The following is a 17107-nucleotide window of genomic DNA, read 5'->3' as shown; positions in this document are numbered from 1 at the left end:
CTGGTTAGGAACTACTGCTGGCGAACTAGTGTGGTTGTTTTGAAATAAGAAGACATTCTGGCTTTTTCAGTTGCCAGAGTTCTTGCCCTGGTTCTTTCTCATCTTTGTTGGCTGATGTTTCTTCAATCTTTGAAGTTGCTGATCTTTGGATGGACTTTTTTTTTGTTTTATCCTATTTGGTGCCCTCGAGAGTTTCTGGTATAGTGTGGCTCTAGTCAACTGCCTTAATTTCTGAAGCATTTTAGGGGTCCAACGCTCAGCTCAGGACTGCTAGACTATATGCTCTAATACACAGGGCCTGGTATCAGGCATCCAACTTTGTTCTATGGCCCCTGGAGATCAGAAACCTGCCATGCTGGAGGGTCTAAGTTGTTCCCAGACTACTGGTAACAACACTCTGAAGGGCAGTGCCAGCCCCAGTGCTTAGGGTGGTGGCAGCAGGAGCCATCATTGTTCCCACATGCCAGCAGCAATGGCAGTGGTGTGGTGTACGTTTATTGGCTGCGATGGAGTGCTGGTGGGTGTAGGGGTGCCAGCCTCCACGTGAGTGTTCAGTGTTGGTGGTGGCAGCACAACATGGGGGGGGTAGGGAAGGGGGTTCCATTGATGTCCCAGTACACATTCACACCAGCAGTGGTGTTAATATGGAGGCAGGGTGCTGGCAGGTACAGAATTGTTTGTACCCTCTGTGCATGCATTCACATGGGTAGCAACTGCTGCTGCTGTATGGGGTGTGTCTACTGGTCTCCCTGTGTAGTTTTGTGCTGGTCCAGGGGTGGGGTGCTGGCAGGTGTGGGCTGGCAGTCTCTGGGATCGCAAATGCTCTGACAGCAATGGTGGTGCGCGAGAAGTTGGGGGGATGAGGTATGCTCACACTGGCAGCTGTAGCGTGACAGGGTGCACATGCACACACATGCTAGTGGAAAAGAGAAGACAAGGTCTACTCGCGTGCACAGATGCTGGCAAAACAATGTTGGGGGTGGCCACAGGTGAATGCGTGCAGGCAAAGTGTCTCAGGGAGGTCACAGTTTTGGGAAGGTGCAGGTGAGCTGCTGCATGACTATGGGATTTCTCTGCTGCAGTTCACCAGCACCAGAGCTATGATGTATACCCCCACAAGGGACCCCACCTAGGCATCCGAGGTCACACTGCAAGCAGGTGGAGGTAAGCTAGAACCCTGGGAAAGGCCAGCTGACCCAGGGGTGCTCAGGGGCAACCATCCCCAACTCATCGGCAAGAATGCCCTGCACTGATCAGGTCTGACTTCCCTAGGGCTAAAGTCTATTAGGGAATCAAGGCGAGCCTCGAAATATGGGCGTGTCTGGCTGTGCTCCACTAGAGATACTCCTACCCCAAACCCTCTGGGCTCTGCACTGGCTGGAGTTCTGTCCCTACCGCTTCTCTAAGCAGCTCTCCCTGCCCGCTCAAGTGTTCATGGGGGTCAGGGAGTCTCCTGCTGGCAGGTTTCCAAAGTTTCTTTGTGCTGAGCTGCCTTTAGCTGGGGGAGGAGTAACACAAGTACCCCTGTGCCACCACCACTGGGACTATATGGGGTCAGACCTGTAGCCAGCAGAAAACTGGGTGCTGCCCAAGACTCATACTGACCACTTCCCTGGCTACTCCCTGTGTTTGTTCAAGGCCCTAGGACTCTACAATCAGCAGGGGGCAAAATCAGCTAGGTTTATCTCCTTCCCTTCAGAGTGGCAAGCCCCTCCCAATCCTAGGCACATTCAGAAGCCATCTGTGAGCCAGAGCCTATAGTGGGAAACCTTAGGAATCTATCTGGTGTTCTACTGCAGGTGACCTGGCACCCAAGCCATAAGACAAAGTCCTTCTCACTCTTCCCTCCTGTTTTCACAAGCAGAGGTGTCTCTCCCCATGGTCCTCACCAGTCCAGGACTGTGGGACTCATGAGGATCATGAAGAGACACTGCCTGGCTACCACTGATGTTCATTCAAGGCCCAAGGGCTTGTCAGTAAGCTTGTGGTGAGTGCTGCCAGGACTGGGACACTGTTCAGGGCAGTGGGCTTTCCTCTGGCCATCCAAGAGCCAAGACCTGAAATAGGGACCCTAAGAGCCTACTCAGTGCTCTACCCTACTGTGGTCAAACTGGTATCTAAGCTGTAAGACAAAGTCTTCTTTACCCTTCCCCTTTCTCAAGCAGGAGTCATTCCTGAAAGCCATCACAGCTGGGAATGTGCTGGGTCACACCCGAAGCCAGCATGTCTGAGTCTCACCAGGGGCACATGGTGAGTACTGCCTGTGTACTACTGCTGATTATTCAGGGCCCAATGACTCTTTAGTCAGCAGGTGATGGATCCTGCCAGGACTGGATCCTCCTTTTCAAAGAAGTGGGTTCTCTTCTAGCCCAGGGTATATCTAGAAATGTCATTCAGAGCTAGGGCCTAGAATAGGGGCCTCAGCCTGGTGCCCTATTCTACTGTAGCTGAGCTGGTATCCAAGTTCCAAGACAAAGTCTTCTTTATTCTTCCCTCTCCTCTCCTCAAGTGGAGGGAAGGAGTCTCTCTTGGAGCTGTGAGCTGTGCTGCCTGGGGTTGGAAGAGGGGTATACATTCACCTACCATGTGAGTTGGGCACAGCACACCAAGGCATTCACACAAGAGAAGTGAAGCATTATCTATATGAAGAATTGCATTCAAATGTGTGTAACAAGCAGTTTTATTCCTAACAAAAACGAGAAGCAATAACATATCCATAAGCAGATGAATTCTTATAGTGATTTCCATAGCATGTCAAATTCTAAGATAAAAAGAATGAACTACTCATATATCATGATTGATGAATGTCAAAATATGCATCCCTGCTATGTGAAATAAAAATAATAATAAAGAAAAAATAAGAGCATCAAAATAAACAGGACTCAGGAGAGCATTCAGGTATGAAAAGAGGAAACATGTTATATCAGTCATGTAACATTCCAGAAAATTGACACTAATCTACTGTTAAGCAAATATTGTAATTCAGTGATTGTCTGAAGGATGGAGAGGCCAGAGAGAAAGATAGTTATTTATTTTTTAAGAGACAGGGTCTTATTATGGGACCCAGGATAGTCTCAAACTCCTTACCTCAAGCAATACTCCCACCTTGGACTCCCAAGGTGTTGGGGTAACAGGCATAAGTCACCATGCCCAGTCTTATAACAGCTTTAAAAATGTAATTTGAAAGAACTATCTGTTTTTAACATTATTTTTGATAAACAGGTTATGTGATTCTACATTGACTCTACTAACTCTCATCATGCCCTAAGGGGGGCAACTAGCCTGTGTGATACCAAATACTTATAAGCCAGGAAGATAATTTCCACCTAATTGGAATGCTGGCTGGTTGCAAAGGCCACATCACTGGACTCCCTATCCTCTTCCTCCTACTAATTCAGGGATGGCTTTTTGATAAGCAGCCCAGATAGGCTACAGAAATCCACAAAACCTTTAGATTTACTCTGACAATGACCTAAGCTACACTAGATTCATAATTATGGAGGTCCTGAAAATTTCTATACCTGCTTATCCATCACAGACATAGTGACTGAATCACTGTGGATGCCTTTTTAAAAAAAGTGTATCCCAACTATTCTGTTGCAGTCTGCTTTACTACCTAGAAATGCTAATTCTATAAAAATTATTTGTGGACTGGGCATGGTGGCTCACACCTGTAATCCTAGTGCTTTCAAGGGCGTATGCTAGAGGATTAGTTGAGGCCAGGAGTTGAACATCAGTCAGGGTAAAATAGCAAAACCCTATCTCTATAAAAAATTCTTAAATTACCTGGGCTAATCTCAGGTACTCGGGAGGCTGAGGCAGGAGGATCACTTGAGCCCAGCAGTTTGAGGCCGCAGTGAGGTATGACCATGCCAGTGTATTCCAGCCTGAGTTTCAGAGTGACATCATGTCCCTAAAAAAGTAAAAATTAAAGAATTATGATTTCTTCCTCCAGGCTTATAATGTAGGACACTATCCTACAGAATTCTGGACTTCAGGACACACGAATGCACTACAGGACTTGAGAAGAGATTTCCCTCACCAGTACTGAGCAGAATGCAATATCCCTTATAAACAAGAGAATAATTTTGTGCTGTTCTCAGAAGCACCAAAGTGTGTCACAAAAACTGTCCCTTACTCAGGTTAATTTATGAAAACACATATTGCAATATTTGGTCTAAAAATAAAGATCACAAAGCCCTGAAGTCTTTCTTTGGAGGCCTCAGGCAGCCATCCAAACTAGGCCACAAATGTAGAGCTATATTCTGCCTTCATACTGTCCCCTAAGAGTCACACAGTTTAGTAATCCCAACAAACTTTCATGGTACCAGAACCATGTTGTATCTAAGCCACACAATGCAGTAAATATACAATTCACACAATACAGTCAACACAATTCCCAAGATTGAAGGAAGCTTAAATAAGGACTGCATCATAGCAGAAACTACAACAATGAGAGGCAGCTTGTACTTGGGTTGGTGAGTTAGAGGCTAGAAAATTCCATCTTAAGAATCGTGAGAATCGTGAGAATCATGAGATTCCTAGGAAAGACAGCCCATCTTGTCAGGTAATCAGAAAAATTCTCTAGGCCAAGCTTGTCCAAGCCACAGCTTGTGGGCCGCATTATCTCAGGGCAGCTTTGAATGCAGCCCAACACAAATTTGTAGGCCGGGCGCGGTGGCTCAAGCCTGTAATCCCAGCACTTTGGGAGGCCGAGGCGGGTGGATCACGAGGTCAGGAGATCGAGACCATCCTGGCTAACATGGTGAAACCCCGTCTCTACTAAAAATACAAAAAACTAGCCGGGCGTGGTGGCGGGCGCCTGTAGTCCCAGCTACTCGGAGGCTGAGGCAGGAGAATGGCGTGAACCTGGGAGGCGGAGCTTGCAGTGAGCTGAGATCGCGCCACTGCACTCCAGCCTGGGTGACACAGCGCGAGACTCCGTCTCAAAAAAAAAAAAAAACCAAACAAAAAAAAACACAAATTTGTAAACTTTCTTAAAACATTATGAGGGGTTTTGTGTGATTTTCTTTTTTTTTAATTCATCAGCTATCATTAGTGTCAATGTATTTTATATGTGGCACAAGACAATTCTTCCAATGTGGACCAAAAAAGCCAAAAGATTGGACACTTCTGCTCTAGGCCAAAACTGAGTCAGGTCCATGACCCAACTCCTCATAGAGAAATGAGAAAGGAATGAGTACAGAGGCTACTCAAAAATCCCACTGCTGAATGGGAGACAACTTCAACTTTTTTTCTGGAATATGATGGAGTGCATGAGTGATGCACTGTAGGTACCTGCCAAGTGGTAGAGGTGAAATGGCTTTTGCCAGAGACCTAAGAATGCAATAAATCTGGCAAGGACATACGCAAGATGAGAAATGCAATACAGCTTCAGTATACCTGGAATTTATGCAGCTATTGGACATACGACATTCAATATAGGTTGATGGCGTCCTCATAAGGGCTCTCTCCCACAGTTACACTGGACAAGAAGTAATATTCCCACACACCTATGTTATTTTTCTCCTGTCAACATTCTGGTATCCAATGAAAGAAGAGTGACGCCTTCATCAAATTCTCTGCACTCAAAAGGCACTTCCACAGCAGGAGCTTGTCTGTGCATAATAAAGTTAGACATTTAGACAAAGAATGTGCCACATTTGTCACACCATAGAGCCTTGATCCGGTGTGAACTCTGATCTTGAAGGAGCATAGAGGTTTGACTAATCAATTTTCCAAATTTACTTCACTGAGAAGGGCTTTCTCTAGTGTGAACTTGCAGGGCAGAGCTTCTGGTAAATGTCTTTCCACATTTGCTACACTGTTGAGGCCTTTCTCTAGTATGAACTCTCCTGTGTTTAATGAGACCAGAGTTTTCCCACAAAGGATTTTCTACTCGCTGCTCTCATAAGGCTTTGTCCAGTGTGAATTCTTATGAACATGAAGCACAGAGCTGTACGGAAATGATTTCTCACATTTATTATACATTTATATGGCCTTTCTCCATTGTAAATTCTCTGATGAATAGTAATGCAGCTTTTCTGGCTAAATAATTTCACAAATTCCTTACAGTCATATGGCCTTTCTCAACTGTGAACTCAGTAGTGTTCAGTGAGGTGGGACTTCTTGTTAAGTAATTTCCCAAATTCCCCATAACTATAGGGTCTTTCTCCAGTGTGATCCCTCTGGTATTTAGTGAGGCAAAACTTCTATGTACAGGATTTCATACCTTCTCTACACTCACAAAGCCTTTCCCGAGTGTGATCTTGCTATTGTTGAATGAGGCCAACCTTTTGGTTAGATGATTTTGCACATTCTCCACACTCATAAGCACTTTCCAGTGTGATCTCACGAATGGTGAATGAGGGTGCCCTTTTAACCAACAGATTTGCCAAATTTTCAACATTCATGATGTCTTTCTCCTGTGTGAACTCGTTGATGTTTAATGAGGTTTCCCTTCTGACGAAAACACTTTCCACATTCTCCACACTCATGTGGCCTTTCTCCAGAGTGAATTTGCTGATGTCGAATGAGACTGCCCTTTTGATGAAAACATTTCCCACATTCTCCACACTCATGTGGCCTTTCTCCAGAGTGGATCTGCTGATGTTGAATGAGACTGCCCTTTTGATGAAAACATTTCCCACATTCTCTACACTCGTATGGCCTTTCTCCGGTGTGAACTCTCTGGTGTTCAGTGAGGTGTGACTTGTACCTAAATGACTTCCTACATTCTTTACACTCATAGGGTCTTTCTCCAGTGTGAACTCTCTGGTGTTCCTTTAGGTGGGAGTTGCTCCTAAATAACTTCCCACATGCCGTACACTCAAAAGGCCTTTCTCCAGTGTGAACTCGCTGATGCTGAATGAGGTTGCACTTGTGATTAAATGATTTCCCACATTCTCCACACTGATAAGGTCTTTCTCCAGTGTGAACTCGCTGGTGGTGAACAAGGCTGCGCTTATGGCTAAAAGATTTCCCACATTCATTACATTCATAAGGTCTTTCTCCAGTGTGAACTCGCTGATGGTCAACAAGACTGTGCTTATGACTAAAAGATTTATCACATTCTCCACACTCATAAGGTCTTTCTCCAGTGTGAACTCTCTGGTGTTCAGTGAGGTGGGCCTTATACCAAAATGATTCATCACACTGTCCACACTGATAAGGTCTTTTTCCAGTGTGAACTCTCTGGTGATTATTGAAACTATTACTTTTGCTAGTGAATCTCCCAGAATCACTGCATACATAAGGTCCTTCTCCAGGGAGAAGTCTCTGGTGAAGGACAAGTGAGTGTTTGTTGCTGAAGGGCACTGTGGACTCTCCACAGATGTAATGAGTTTTTCCACCCTGAAGGGGTATCCCATGCTTAGTTTCAAAGTTTGACTTCCCTGAAGCGTGAATGTCCTCTTGTTGGAGTAATCTCAAGCTGGACAAAAAGTCTTTCCCAACCTCATGAAAGATAAATGGCTCATGTGACACATGGAATTTATAGTTCTTTACAAATGATGTTCCCTTGGCATTGCTTCTATACGATTTCTCTCCTATGTGCCACTTCTGTTCTTGATGATGGTTTGCATCGTCATCCAATGTTTTTTCACGTGCCCCAAACCCATTCAATTTCTGATTGTGTTGTGTTCCCTGGTGTAAGATATCTCCCAGGAGAGGGCCACACATTCCCCAGAGGTGGACCTTCTTGGTACATACACCTGTCCAATGTGTCCTGAGTGGGGACTCTTGTTGTATAGAAAGGGTCTGCTTAGAAGGTATCTCGTCTTTTGCTCCATACCAACAACCTAAAAGAAACAAAATGCTGGTAAAATGCAAGGTACTTCTGAAGGAAAGTATTACTAAGCGATACCTGATCAATGGCTGCTTTGTTGTATTTATATTTACTTAGGCCTATACACATCCTTTTATATAGCATCCACATGCTTTATGAAGGTCCTTTAGATGTTTTCACAGGAAGGAATTGTAGACCTTGCCTCTACTTCCTGTAGTGCATGTATTGTTGGTTCCTTCACATCATGTGGCCCCCTCCATTCTATAACCATTCTAACCCAGTAATTGGAAGAAGACTTGTCTTCAACTTAAAGGCAACATTCTGTTTCTGCAATTATTTCCATGGAGTAATACCTCTGTTAGATACACCTGTTTGTGTGTCACATGAAAATATGAGTACAACAAAGCAGCTGTTGGTCAGGTATGGCTTAGCAATGTGTACACACTTCCTAATACAAAACTGATATGCCAGTATTGGAGTCCGCTGCAGATGGAAATGTGAGAAAAATGGGTGACGGGTGGGATCCAGAGATGTGAAGATTAGTCCTGGGCTGGCATCAGAGTAGAAGTGACAGGGTATAGAACGGTGAAGTCTGAAACCCTCAAGAATGGGGAAGACAGAAACAGCATATGGCTAGTCATGTTGCTAGGTAAATACTTGTGAAATCGGAGAGCTTCTAGTATGACTTTCCTAAATCCCTAATGTTGTATCTTACTCCAGGGTGTTACTCCTCAGAGGTGGCCTCCCTCTGGGCCCATCATGAGCCTGGGTTTACCTGCAACTTCTGCATCACTGAGAACTCTCAGTCCCACTGCAAAGATACACATGGAATTTACATGGGAAATGGATGACATAAAGAATAAGAGAAAGACAAGAGAAAAGAACAGCCGATAGTTCAGAAAAAATCAGCACATCATAGCCCATAGGAAAGAAAACTAAATATTACAAAGAGAATTTTTGGCCAGGTGCAGTGGCTCACACCTATAATCCCAGCACTCGGGGAGGCCAAACTGGGAGGACTGCTTGACCCTAGGAGTTCAAGACCAACCTGGGTAACATAATGAGACACCATCTCTACAAAACAAACAAACAAGGCCAGGTGCGGTGGCTCACGCCTGTAATCCCAGCACTTTGGGAGCCCGAGGCAGGCGGATCACGAGGTCAGGAGATCGAGACCATCCTGGCTAACATGGTGAAACCCCATCTCTACTAAAAATACAAAAAACTTAGCTAGACATGGCAGCGTACGCCTGTAGTCCCAGCTGCTGGGGAGGCTGAGGCAGGAGAATGGCATGAACCCAGGAAGCAGAGGTTGCAGTAAGCCGAGATCACACCACTGCACTCCAGCCTGGGTGACAGAGCAAGACTCCATCTCAAAAACAAAACAAAACAAAACAAAAAATGAACAAAAATTAGTTAGGCAGGGTGGCATGCTCCTGTAGTCCCAGCTACTTAGGAGTCAGGTGGAAGGATTACTTGAGCCCAGAAGGTTGAGAATGAAGTGAGCCATGATTGCATCAGTAGACTGCAGCCTGGATGACAATGAAACCCTGTCTGGGGGGAAAAAAAAAACGGTCAGGGCACACTGGCTCATGCTTGTAATCTCGGCACTTTGGGAGGATGAGGTGGGAGGATCACATGGGGTCAGCAGTCAGAGAGCAGTCTAGGCAATACAGCCAGACCTCATCTCTATTAAAAATAAAAATAAAAATTAGTGGATGTGGTGGCAGAAGCCTCTAGTCCCAGTTACTCCAGAGGCTGAGGAAGGAGGATTGCTTGAGCCTGGGAGATTGAGGCTACAGTGAGCTATGATAGCACTACTGCATTCCAGCCTGGGTGACAGAGTAAGACTGTCTCTGAAAACAAAACAGAACAAAACAAAACAAACAAGATAATTTATAAGGAGGGTCTTGCAAGAACAGCCTATGGTGCAAGTAAGTATTGAGAACATCAATGATGGGAGGAATTCCTAGCACAGGTAGTCATGAATAAATGTCACCTAGAGCAGGGAAGCAGAACCTGAGCATACCAGTCTCCGATCCGGAAAAATTACTCAACAGCCAGAGGGCAAGCAAGGTGGGATGCATTATGGTGCATGTAAAGCTCCTTCTCTGGGAGCTTGCAGCAAAGCAGGTGTTGGGGCTGCTCAAGGAGAAGAGAGGGCAGTGCACACACCTCAGTCCTACCTACCACAGAACCTACCCAGGGAACTAAGAGAGGAACCTGTGCCCAGGCTCGTGAAGTGAGGAAAACAGTCTTGCCATGGGGAAAAAGATGGGGACGGGCAGACACTAGCTGAGGTCACAGAGAAGAGTGTGAGTGCCTTACCTAGAGAAGATATAAGTGCCAGGTTCTCCAGCATCACGTCATGATAAAGGCATCTCTGAGCCTCACTAAGGAGACTCCATTCCTCCTGGGAAAAGTTCACAGCCACATCTTCAAAGGTCACAGTGCCCTGCCATGATGACGATAGATGAAACCACAAACACTCCATATGCTCATCCACTTATCCACCTTTGCCCTTCCTCCTCCCAAGGTCCTAAACTACAAGGAGAAACTAGGCCCACTGGTGTCACTATCTTCTCATGGGCTCACATGGCCATGGTGTACAGCCATCAGCAACAAGAAGTGGGGGAACCAATAGGTTTCTATGTTTTGGTGCTGACATAAAGCAGTCCATACCTTCTGAGAGCCAATGCCCCTGCTAGAGATGAAGTCATGTAAATCCCAATGAAGCATCCTCAGTCTATCAGACATACTCCTTCTCTAAATACACATCATTCCTTTTTTTTTTCTTTTTTTTTTGAGATAGCGTTTCACTCCCGTTGCTGGAGTGCAATGATGTGATCTCAGCTCAATGCAACCTCTGTCTCCTGGGCTCAAGTAACTCTCTGGCCTTAGCCTCCCCAGTAGACGAGACTACAGGTGCACGTCACCGTGCCCGGATAATTTTTTCTTTTTTTGGTAGAGAGAAGGTTTCACCATGTTGCCCAGGTTGGTCTCAAAAATCCTAAGCTCAAGTGATTCACCCACCTCAGCCTCCCAATGTGCCGGGATTACAGGCATGAGCCACTGTGCTAGGCCAAAATACATATCATTCTTTAGATTGCATAGACACATGCCCATGGCCACCCCCACCAAACTGCCTCCCACATTGGCCTCTGCCTCCCCACAAGTTAAAGTATGTTTATATCCTCTTCTTCCTTCTACCAATAAGGGTGGGATTTTCACCTTACAGTTATATTAATGATCAAACACATGACATCAAACACTAGACAGGTGCTATGAATATGTTTACAAATCAAATACACTCCAAGTCTAGAAGAGGACATCCCTCACCATGGAGGACCACATAGGGGTTGCACTATGGATAAGAGTGCATAACCAGAAACTATGGTATGCAAGCTTTTAAAATGAAGAGGGTGTGATGACCCCTGAATCCCTTGGGAGGATGCAACTGGCTTGTTTGAATAACACTGTGGGTAAGGATAAAATTGAAACTCACTACAAAGTATAAGAACCAGGAATTCTGCCTGGTCTCCCTAATAAAAGGATTATTAGGCCATGTTGATTATTATCTAAAAGAGCCTAGTGGGAAGTGAATTGGCTCTCAGGTCATTTCAGGTCATACCAATATCACTAGATGTCAAGGTGGCACATCACACTGGGCCTCCATTTTTGGCTTTATACCACAATATGGCTGACAGCATCAAGTATGCTTCACATATTCAAACAGGATCCAATAATAACACAAAATGACCATTGTTCCCATTAGCAGTGGTAGTGCCTAATAATTCTATGAATGCCTCCTTGCATTACTGCACAGCCACGCAAAACCACATGTAACTTCAGATATCCATGGTCTTACTCCACTTCTGTGCTGCAATGGCTTACCCTTCAGCAACACAGACCAACTTCCATTCACCTAATACCATTGCCATTTAAAGACCAGTCCTGGCCAGGCGCGCTGGCTCATGCCTGTAATCCTAGCACTTTGGGAGGCTGAGGTGGGTGGATCACCTGAGGTCAGGAATTCGAGACTAGCCTGGCCAACATGGTGAAACCCCATCTCCACTTAAAACACAAAAAACTAGCTGGGTGTGGTGGTGCGCACCTGTAATCCCAGCTACTCGGGAGGCAGGAGAATCGCTTGAGCCCAGGAGGCGGATGTTCAGTGAGCCGAGATCGTGCCACTGCACTCCAGCCTGGGGAACAAGAGTGAGACTTCATCTCAAAAAAACAAAGAACAAACAACAACAACAACAACAACAAAAACAGTCCTGGACAGGCACGGTGGCTCACTCCTGTAATCCTAGCACTTTGGGAGGCCGAGGCGGGTGGATCATGAGGTCAGGAGTTTGAGACCAGCCTGGCCAATATGGTGAAATCCCGTCTCTACTAAAAATACAAAAAAAAATTAGCGGGACGTGGTGGCACGCGCCTGTATTCTCAGCTACCGGGAGGCTGAGGCAGGAGAATCACTTGAACCTGGGAGGTAGAAGTCGTAGTGAGCCAAGATTGCGCCACTATACACCAGTCCGGGTGACAGAGCAAGACTTCCTCTCAGAAAAAAAAAAAAAAAAAAAAAGTCCTGTTTTTAATCCATTTAAGGCCCAGGACCTACTGTCACAGATGACCACATTTCTCCCTGAGCATATTCAGCACACGTAATGAAACCCCCTACACACTACCAAAATCATCTCAAATCTTGATTGCAGAGTGGTGAATAAGCACCACTGTGGCCTAAGTGTCATCTTCCCTCAATTTGACTATACTTCTGCATGTATCTATTTCATGTCTATTCTCTCCTTGAAAGTCTATGTCCCCTGTCAAATCATGCTGACAGGTATACCCTACCATCACGGTCACTTACCTACCTCTCCAGTGTTTAGGAAGCCCAATAACATTACCCAGGGACCCAAGCAACAGATGCAGTCCTCATCTTTCAACCACTGCTTTCTGGTCCCCTAAAAGATTTACCACCAGAATCTGAAGTGTGCTCTCCTTATTGTGACCCATGGCTCACTCACCATAGCATACACATTAGCTACCATATATTAGATGTCTCCAGTGTCAATCCCTTCCCAGATACCCCAACCTGCATGTCCATACCCAATTGATGCCTACACTTATTCGTCTCTGACTTTTCACATGGCCAAAACAGTCATCTTGATATCTGCATAATATTCTAATTATGTTTACTACCAACATGCTCATCTCAGCTGATGCAGCTTCCACAGCTACAGCGGCTAAGACCAAAAACCTTGGGCTCCTGATTGCTCTCTTCATGCCCTTTCTTTGTGTATTAGGAAACCTAGATGCTTGTTACAAAATATCAACTTTGAATCCACCCACATCTCCTTAGCCATGAATCTTAGTCTGTTAATCCTCACTTGGATTATGGCAAAAGCCTCAACTCTCATCTTACTTCCTCCTCTCTCAACCCCACAGTCTGTTCATTGTAGAGCCAGAGGAGACTACAGCCAGATGAAATTGTGGCAACATCACCTCTTCCCTCTGGTCAGTTTCACCTCTAAGTATTTCACATCCTGGTACTAACTCCTGGGTTAACCTTCCCAGTATGTTTATACTGGTTGACAGAAATGGGAATACCACCATATATCCTGTGTCACAGACAGGATCCTGGGTTTAAGGTTCCTCCAGGGGTCCCAGATCGAAAAACTTAAAAAAAAAAAAAAAAAAAAAAACAACAGGTACCCAACAGTCCCAGGACATCCCAATCTAAAGAGCATGTGGATAGGAGTTAGGGCCAGTGAGGGAATAACATCCTCCGCTTCCCAGTGGAGGTTCTGCAAGTGCTTCTGCAGCCAGGAGTTCCTGTGAGGAGAGGTACAAGCTACAAGAATGTGTCCCTGATGAGATTTGATAAGCTCTGGCCTCCCTGAACCCTTTCTTGGCCCTGTAACCAGGTAAACGCGGGTTGATTGGCTGAACTGAGCGCCTCAGTACAAAATGTCATCTCTTAGCACCTATGTGATCTATAGAGGTTGAACAAGAATTCAACCTCCCAGGGCGCGAAAGTCATGCCCTGTTTTTTTTTTTTTTGTTTTTTTTTTTTGAGACGGAGTCTCGCTCTGTCGCTCTGTCGCCCAGGTTGGAGTGCAGTGGCCCGATCTCAGCTCACTGCAAGCTCCGCCTCCCGGGTTTACGCCATTCTCCTGCCTCAGCCTCCGAGTAGCTGGGACTACAGGTGCCCGCCACCTCGCCCGGCTAGTTTTTCGTATTTTTAGTAGAGACGGGGTTTCACCGTGTTAGCCAGGATAGTCTCGATCTCCTGACCTCGTGATCCGCCCGCCTCGGCCTCCCAAAGTGCTTGGATTACAGGCGTGAGCCACCGCGCCCGGCCTCTGTGTTCTTTTTTTGGCTGGACTTTGGGAAACCTTTAAAGCCTGGACTTTTATCTTGCCCTTCCTTTGTTGGAAGCTGTCCATGGCTTCTAGCGTTCCCAGGGTGAATACACAGTCCCCAGCCTGCTCTTCCAGGAGGAGCTCTGCCTCACACTTTGCTCCCGACAGGTGCCTGTGGACCCTAGGTTCCGATCCTCTCGGCTCAGTTCATCTTCAGGCCTTTGCCTGCACCAGTCCCTGTGCCTGTCGCTCTCCTCAGCGCATCCCGCGGGTGTTAAAAACGGGGGCCCATCACGCGAGCGCCTGTGTCCCGACGCCGGGTTCAGGCTGTAGAGCCTTGGGCAGGCGCCGCTTCCTCTCTGCTTTTGGACTTAGGTAAAGATGAGGTGACCTGAAGGCACGGAAGACGCCACAATTACCTGAGCCGTGGGCCTCAGCGCGGCCGCCGCCATCCGACTGGGTGGAGAAAGCGGGTTGAAAGCAGAGGGCGAGCAGGGCAGGTACCCGGGCACGATGATCCCGATCTCGGCCTTGGCGCAGGTCACGCCTAGCGCCTTTAAGGAACTGCAAAGCAGCCTCTGTGCAGTCAGGACAACGTCTCCTCTCCACCTTCTACACGCCCCAGCAACCCGCGGGCTCTTACGGGAAAATACATCCAACACCAATCAAAATGGCCGCTAGTAGAGGATGCCGGAAGTCCCACCTTTATGTTGTTTCCGCGGAAACGCCTTTATTTTGAGCATTCATTGGCTCTGACGCGCTGTCATTCGACGCAGAGATTTCTGGGTTATGTAGTTTCCTCAGGTTCCAAGACGGTTGCCAGGCGGTAAAGAAAGCGCTTCTCAGAGGCGCTTGATTGCACAGAGCGGTGAATAAGCATCACTCTGGCTTAAGTGTCATCTTCCCTCAATTTGACTATACTTCCGCATGTGTCTATTTCATGTCTATTCTCTCCTTGAAAGTCTGTGTCCCCTGTCAAACTATGCTGTCAGGTATACCCTACCATCATATTCACTTACTTGCAGGAAAGGCCCAGCTCTACCTCAGCGGTCTGTCCTTAAACTGCGCGTTCTTGTGGGGTAGAGGATAGTCTCATCCAGCCTTAGAACCCGTATTGGGACTTTTGGAGATTAGCGTCTGTAACTGATCACTCAAGTATTTGAAAAAATATTATTTTAGATTTTGGGGAACTCGAGATCTCTGATGTTAAACTTATTATTTAGGATGCCACCAAAGACTAAAAATCCAAATTATCATGTTTTGAACAGTCTTTCACTCGCAAAATCCCTGCACTGGGAGCAAAGGCTGATAAACATTATTGTGTTATAAATTCACATGAATGCACTCTGAGGCATTAGAGTCAGTTTCCCAGTCTGTCAGGGACAAGAGAGAACTAATCCAGATAGGACAAGAAAAGGAAGATAAAGGAGAAATGTTGTGTTGCCTAAAGTAGGAATACATGCTGAATCTCTTGTCTGTGATTCCCACAGAAAACAACTCTCCTGCCTATAAAATCAATCATAGTATCCAGTACATTGAGCAACACTTTTATCTACTTAGTATCCCTTGCTTGAGATTCTAACTTACATTCAGTTAATTCTGGATTAATTTATCTAAGATTTATCAATCTTACAAGAAGACCAATGAAAGAAATGCTATTTGGTAGTGATAAATGGCTGCAGTTTTCAAAGGCGGAGCACGTATGCAGAAGATGCTCTCCACCTGTTGATATTGGTTGTCTTAAATCCAGGAGTTCATGTTATTGCTGTGAAGTGGCTATTCTTTATTTCTGTCTCCATTGCAAGGAGTGTTTTGCATAATGAATTAACGTTATGTTAAGAATACAGTTGTAAAATATAAATTCCAAAACTCTTTTAAGAATGACTATGTTGGCCAGGTGCAGTGGCTCAGGACTGTAATCCTAGCACTTTGGTAGGCTGAGGTGGGAGGATCCCTTGAGGTCAGGAGTTTGAGACCAGCCTGGCCAACATGGTGAAACCCCACCTCTACTAAAAATCCAAAAATTAGCTGGGCATGGTAACAGCGCCTGTAATCCCAGCTGAGGCAGGAGAATCACTTGAACCTGGGAGGTGAAGGTTGCAGTGAGCCAAGATACTGCCACTGTATTCCAGCCTGGAAGACAGACACTCTGTCTCAAAAAAAAAAAAAGTGAAAAAAAAATAATAATTTTTAAAAATGGCCAGGTGCAGTGGCTCACACCTGTAATCCCAGCACTTTGGGAGGCCAAAGTGAGTGGATCACCTGAGGTCGGGAGTTCCAGACCAGCCTGACCAACATGGAGAAACCCTGTCTCGATTAAAACACAAAATTAGCCAGGCATGGAGGTGCATGCCTGTAATCCCAGCTACTCGGGAGGCTGAGGCAGGAGAATCACTTGAACCGGGAAGGTAGAGGTTGCAGTGAGCTGAGATCAGGCCATAGCACTCAGCCTGGGCAACAAGAGCAAAACTCCATCTCAAAAAGAAAAAAAAAAAAGAAAAAAGAAAAAAAAAAAAGACCTGGCATGGTGGCTCAGGTCTATAATCCCAGCACTTTGAGAGGCTGAGGTGGGTGGATCATTTGAGGTCAAGAGTTTCAGAACAGCCTGGCCAACATGGAGAAACCCTGTGTCTACTAAAAATACAAAAATTCTTGTAAACTTACCACTGGCCGGGCATGGTGGCTCAAGCCTGTAATCCCAGCACTTTGGGAGGCCGAGACAGGCGGGTGAGGAGATCGAGACCATCCTGGCTAACACGGTGAAACCCCGTCTCTACTAAATAATACAAAAAACTAGCTGGGTGAGGTGGCGGGCGCCTGTAGTCCCAGCTACTGGGGAGGCTGAGGCAGGAGAATGGCGTAAACCCGGGAGGCGGAGCTTGCAGTGAGCTGAGATCGAGCCACTGCACTCCAGCCTGGGCCACAGAGCGAGACTCCCTCTCAAAAAAAAAAA

General features: G+C 46.1%; 1 protein-coding gene across 5 annotated transcripts; it reads right to left on the bottom strand.

Annotated features, from left to right (window-relative positions):
* Positions 1-2651: 2651 nt before the first annotated feature.
* ZNF776 (zinc finger protein 776) lies at positions 2652-14852 on the bottom strand. Of its 5 annotated transcripts, none has more exons than XR_003116870.1 (4): positions 14574-14852; positions 10115-10241; positions 5404-7799; positions 2652-3913 (listed from the first exon to the last, which is right to left on the bottom strand). XR_003116870.1 is itself a non-coding variant. In XM_025367120.1 (4 exons), the coding sequence occupies exons 1-4, from the start codon at positions 14604-14606 to the stop codon at positions 3734-3736; spliced, it is 429 nt and encodes a 142-aa protein (XP_025222905.1). In that variant the 5' UTR covers positions 14607-14852; the 3' UTR covers positions 2652-3733. The 5 variants fall into 5 exon arrangements, 3 of the variants coding, with proteins under 3 accessions (XP_025222905.1, XP_025222903.1, XP_025222904.1); XR_003116871.1 differs by having other exon boundaries at positions 6294-7799; XM_025367120.1 differs by having other exon boundaries at positions 7711-7799.
* Between the last annotated feature and the right edge of the window lie 2255 nt (positions 14853-17107).

Source organism: Theropithecus gelada, chromosome 19, assembly GCF_003255815.1.
Source record: "Theropithecus gelada isolate Dixy chromosome 19, Tgel_1.0, whole genome shotgun sequence".
Taxonomy (NCBI): Eukaryota; Metazoa; Chordata; class Mammalia; order Primates; family Cercopithecidae; genus Theropithecus; species Theropithecus gelada.
The sequence above is the reverse complement of the archived record's forward strand: the minus strand, read 5'-3'. Positions and strand labels throughout refer to the sequence as shown.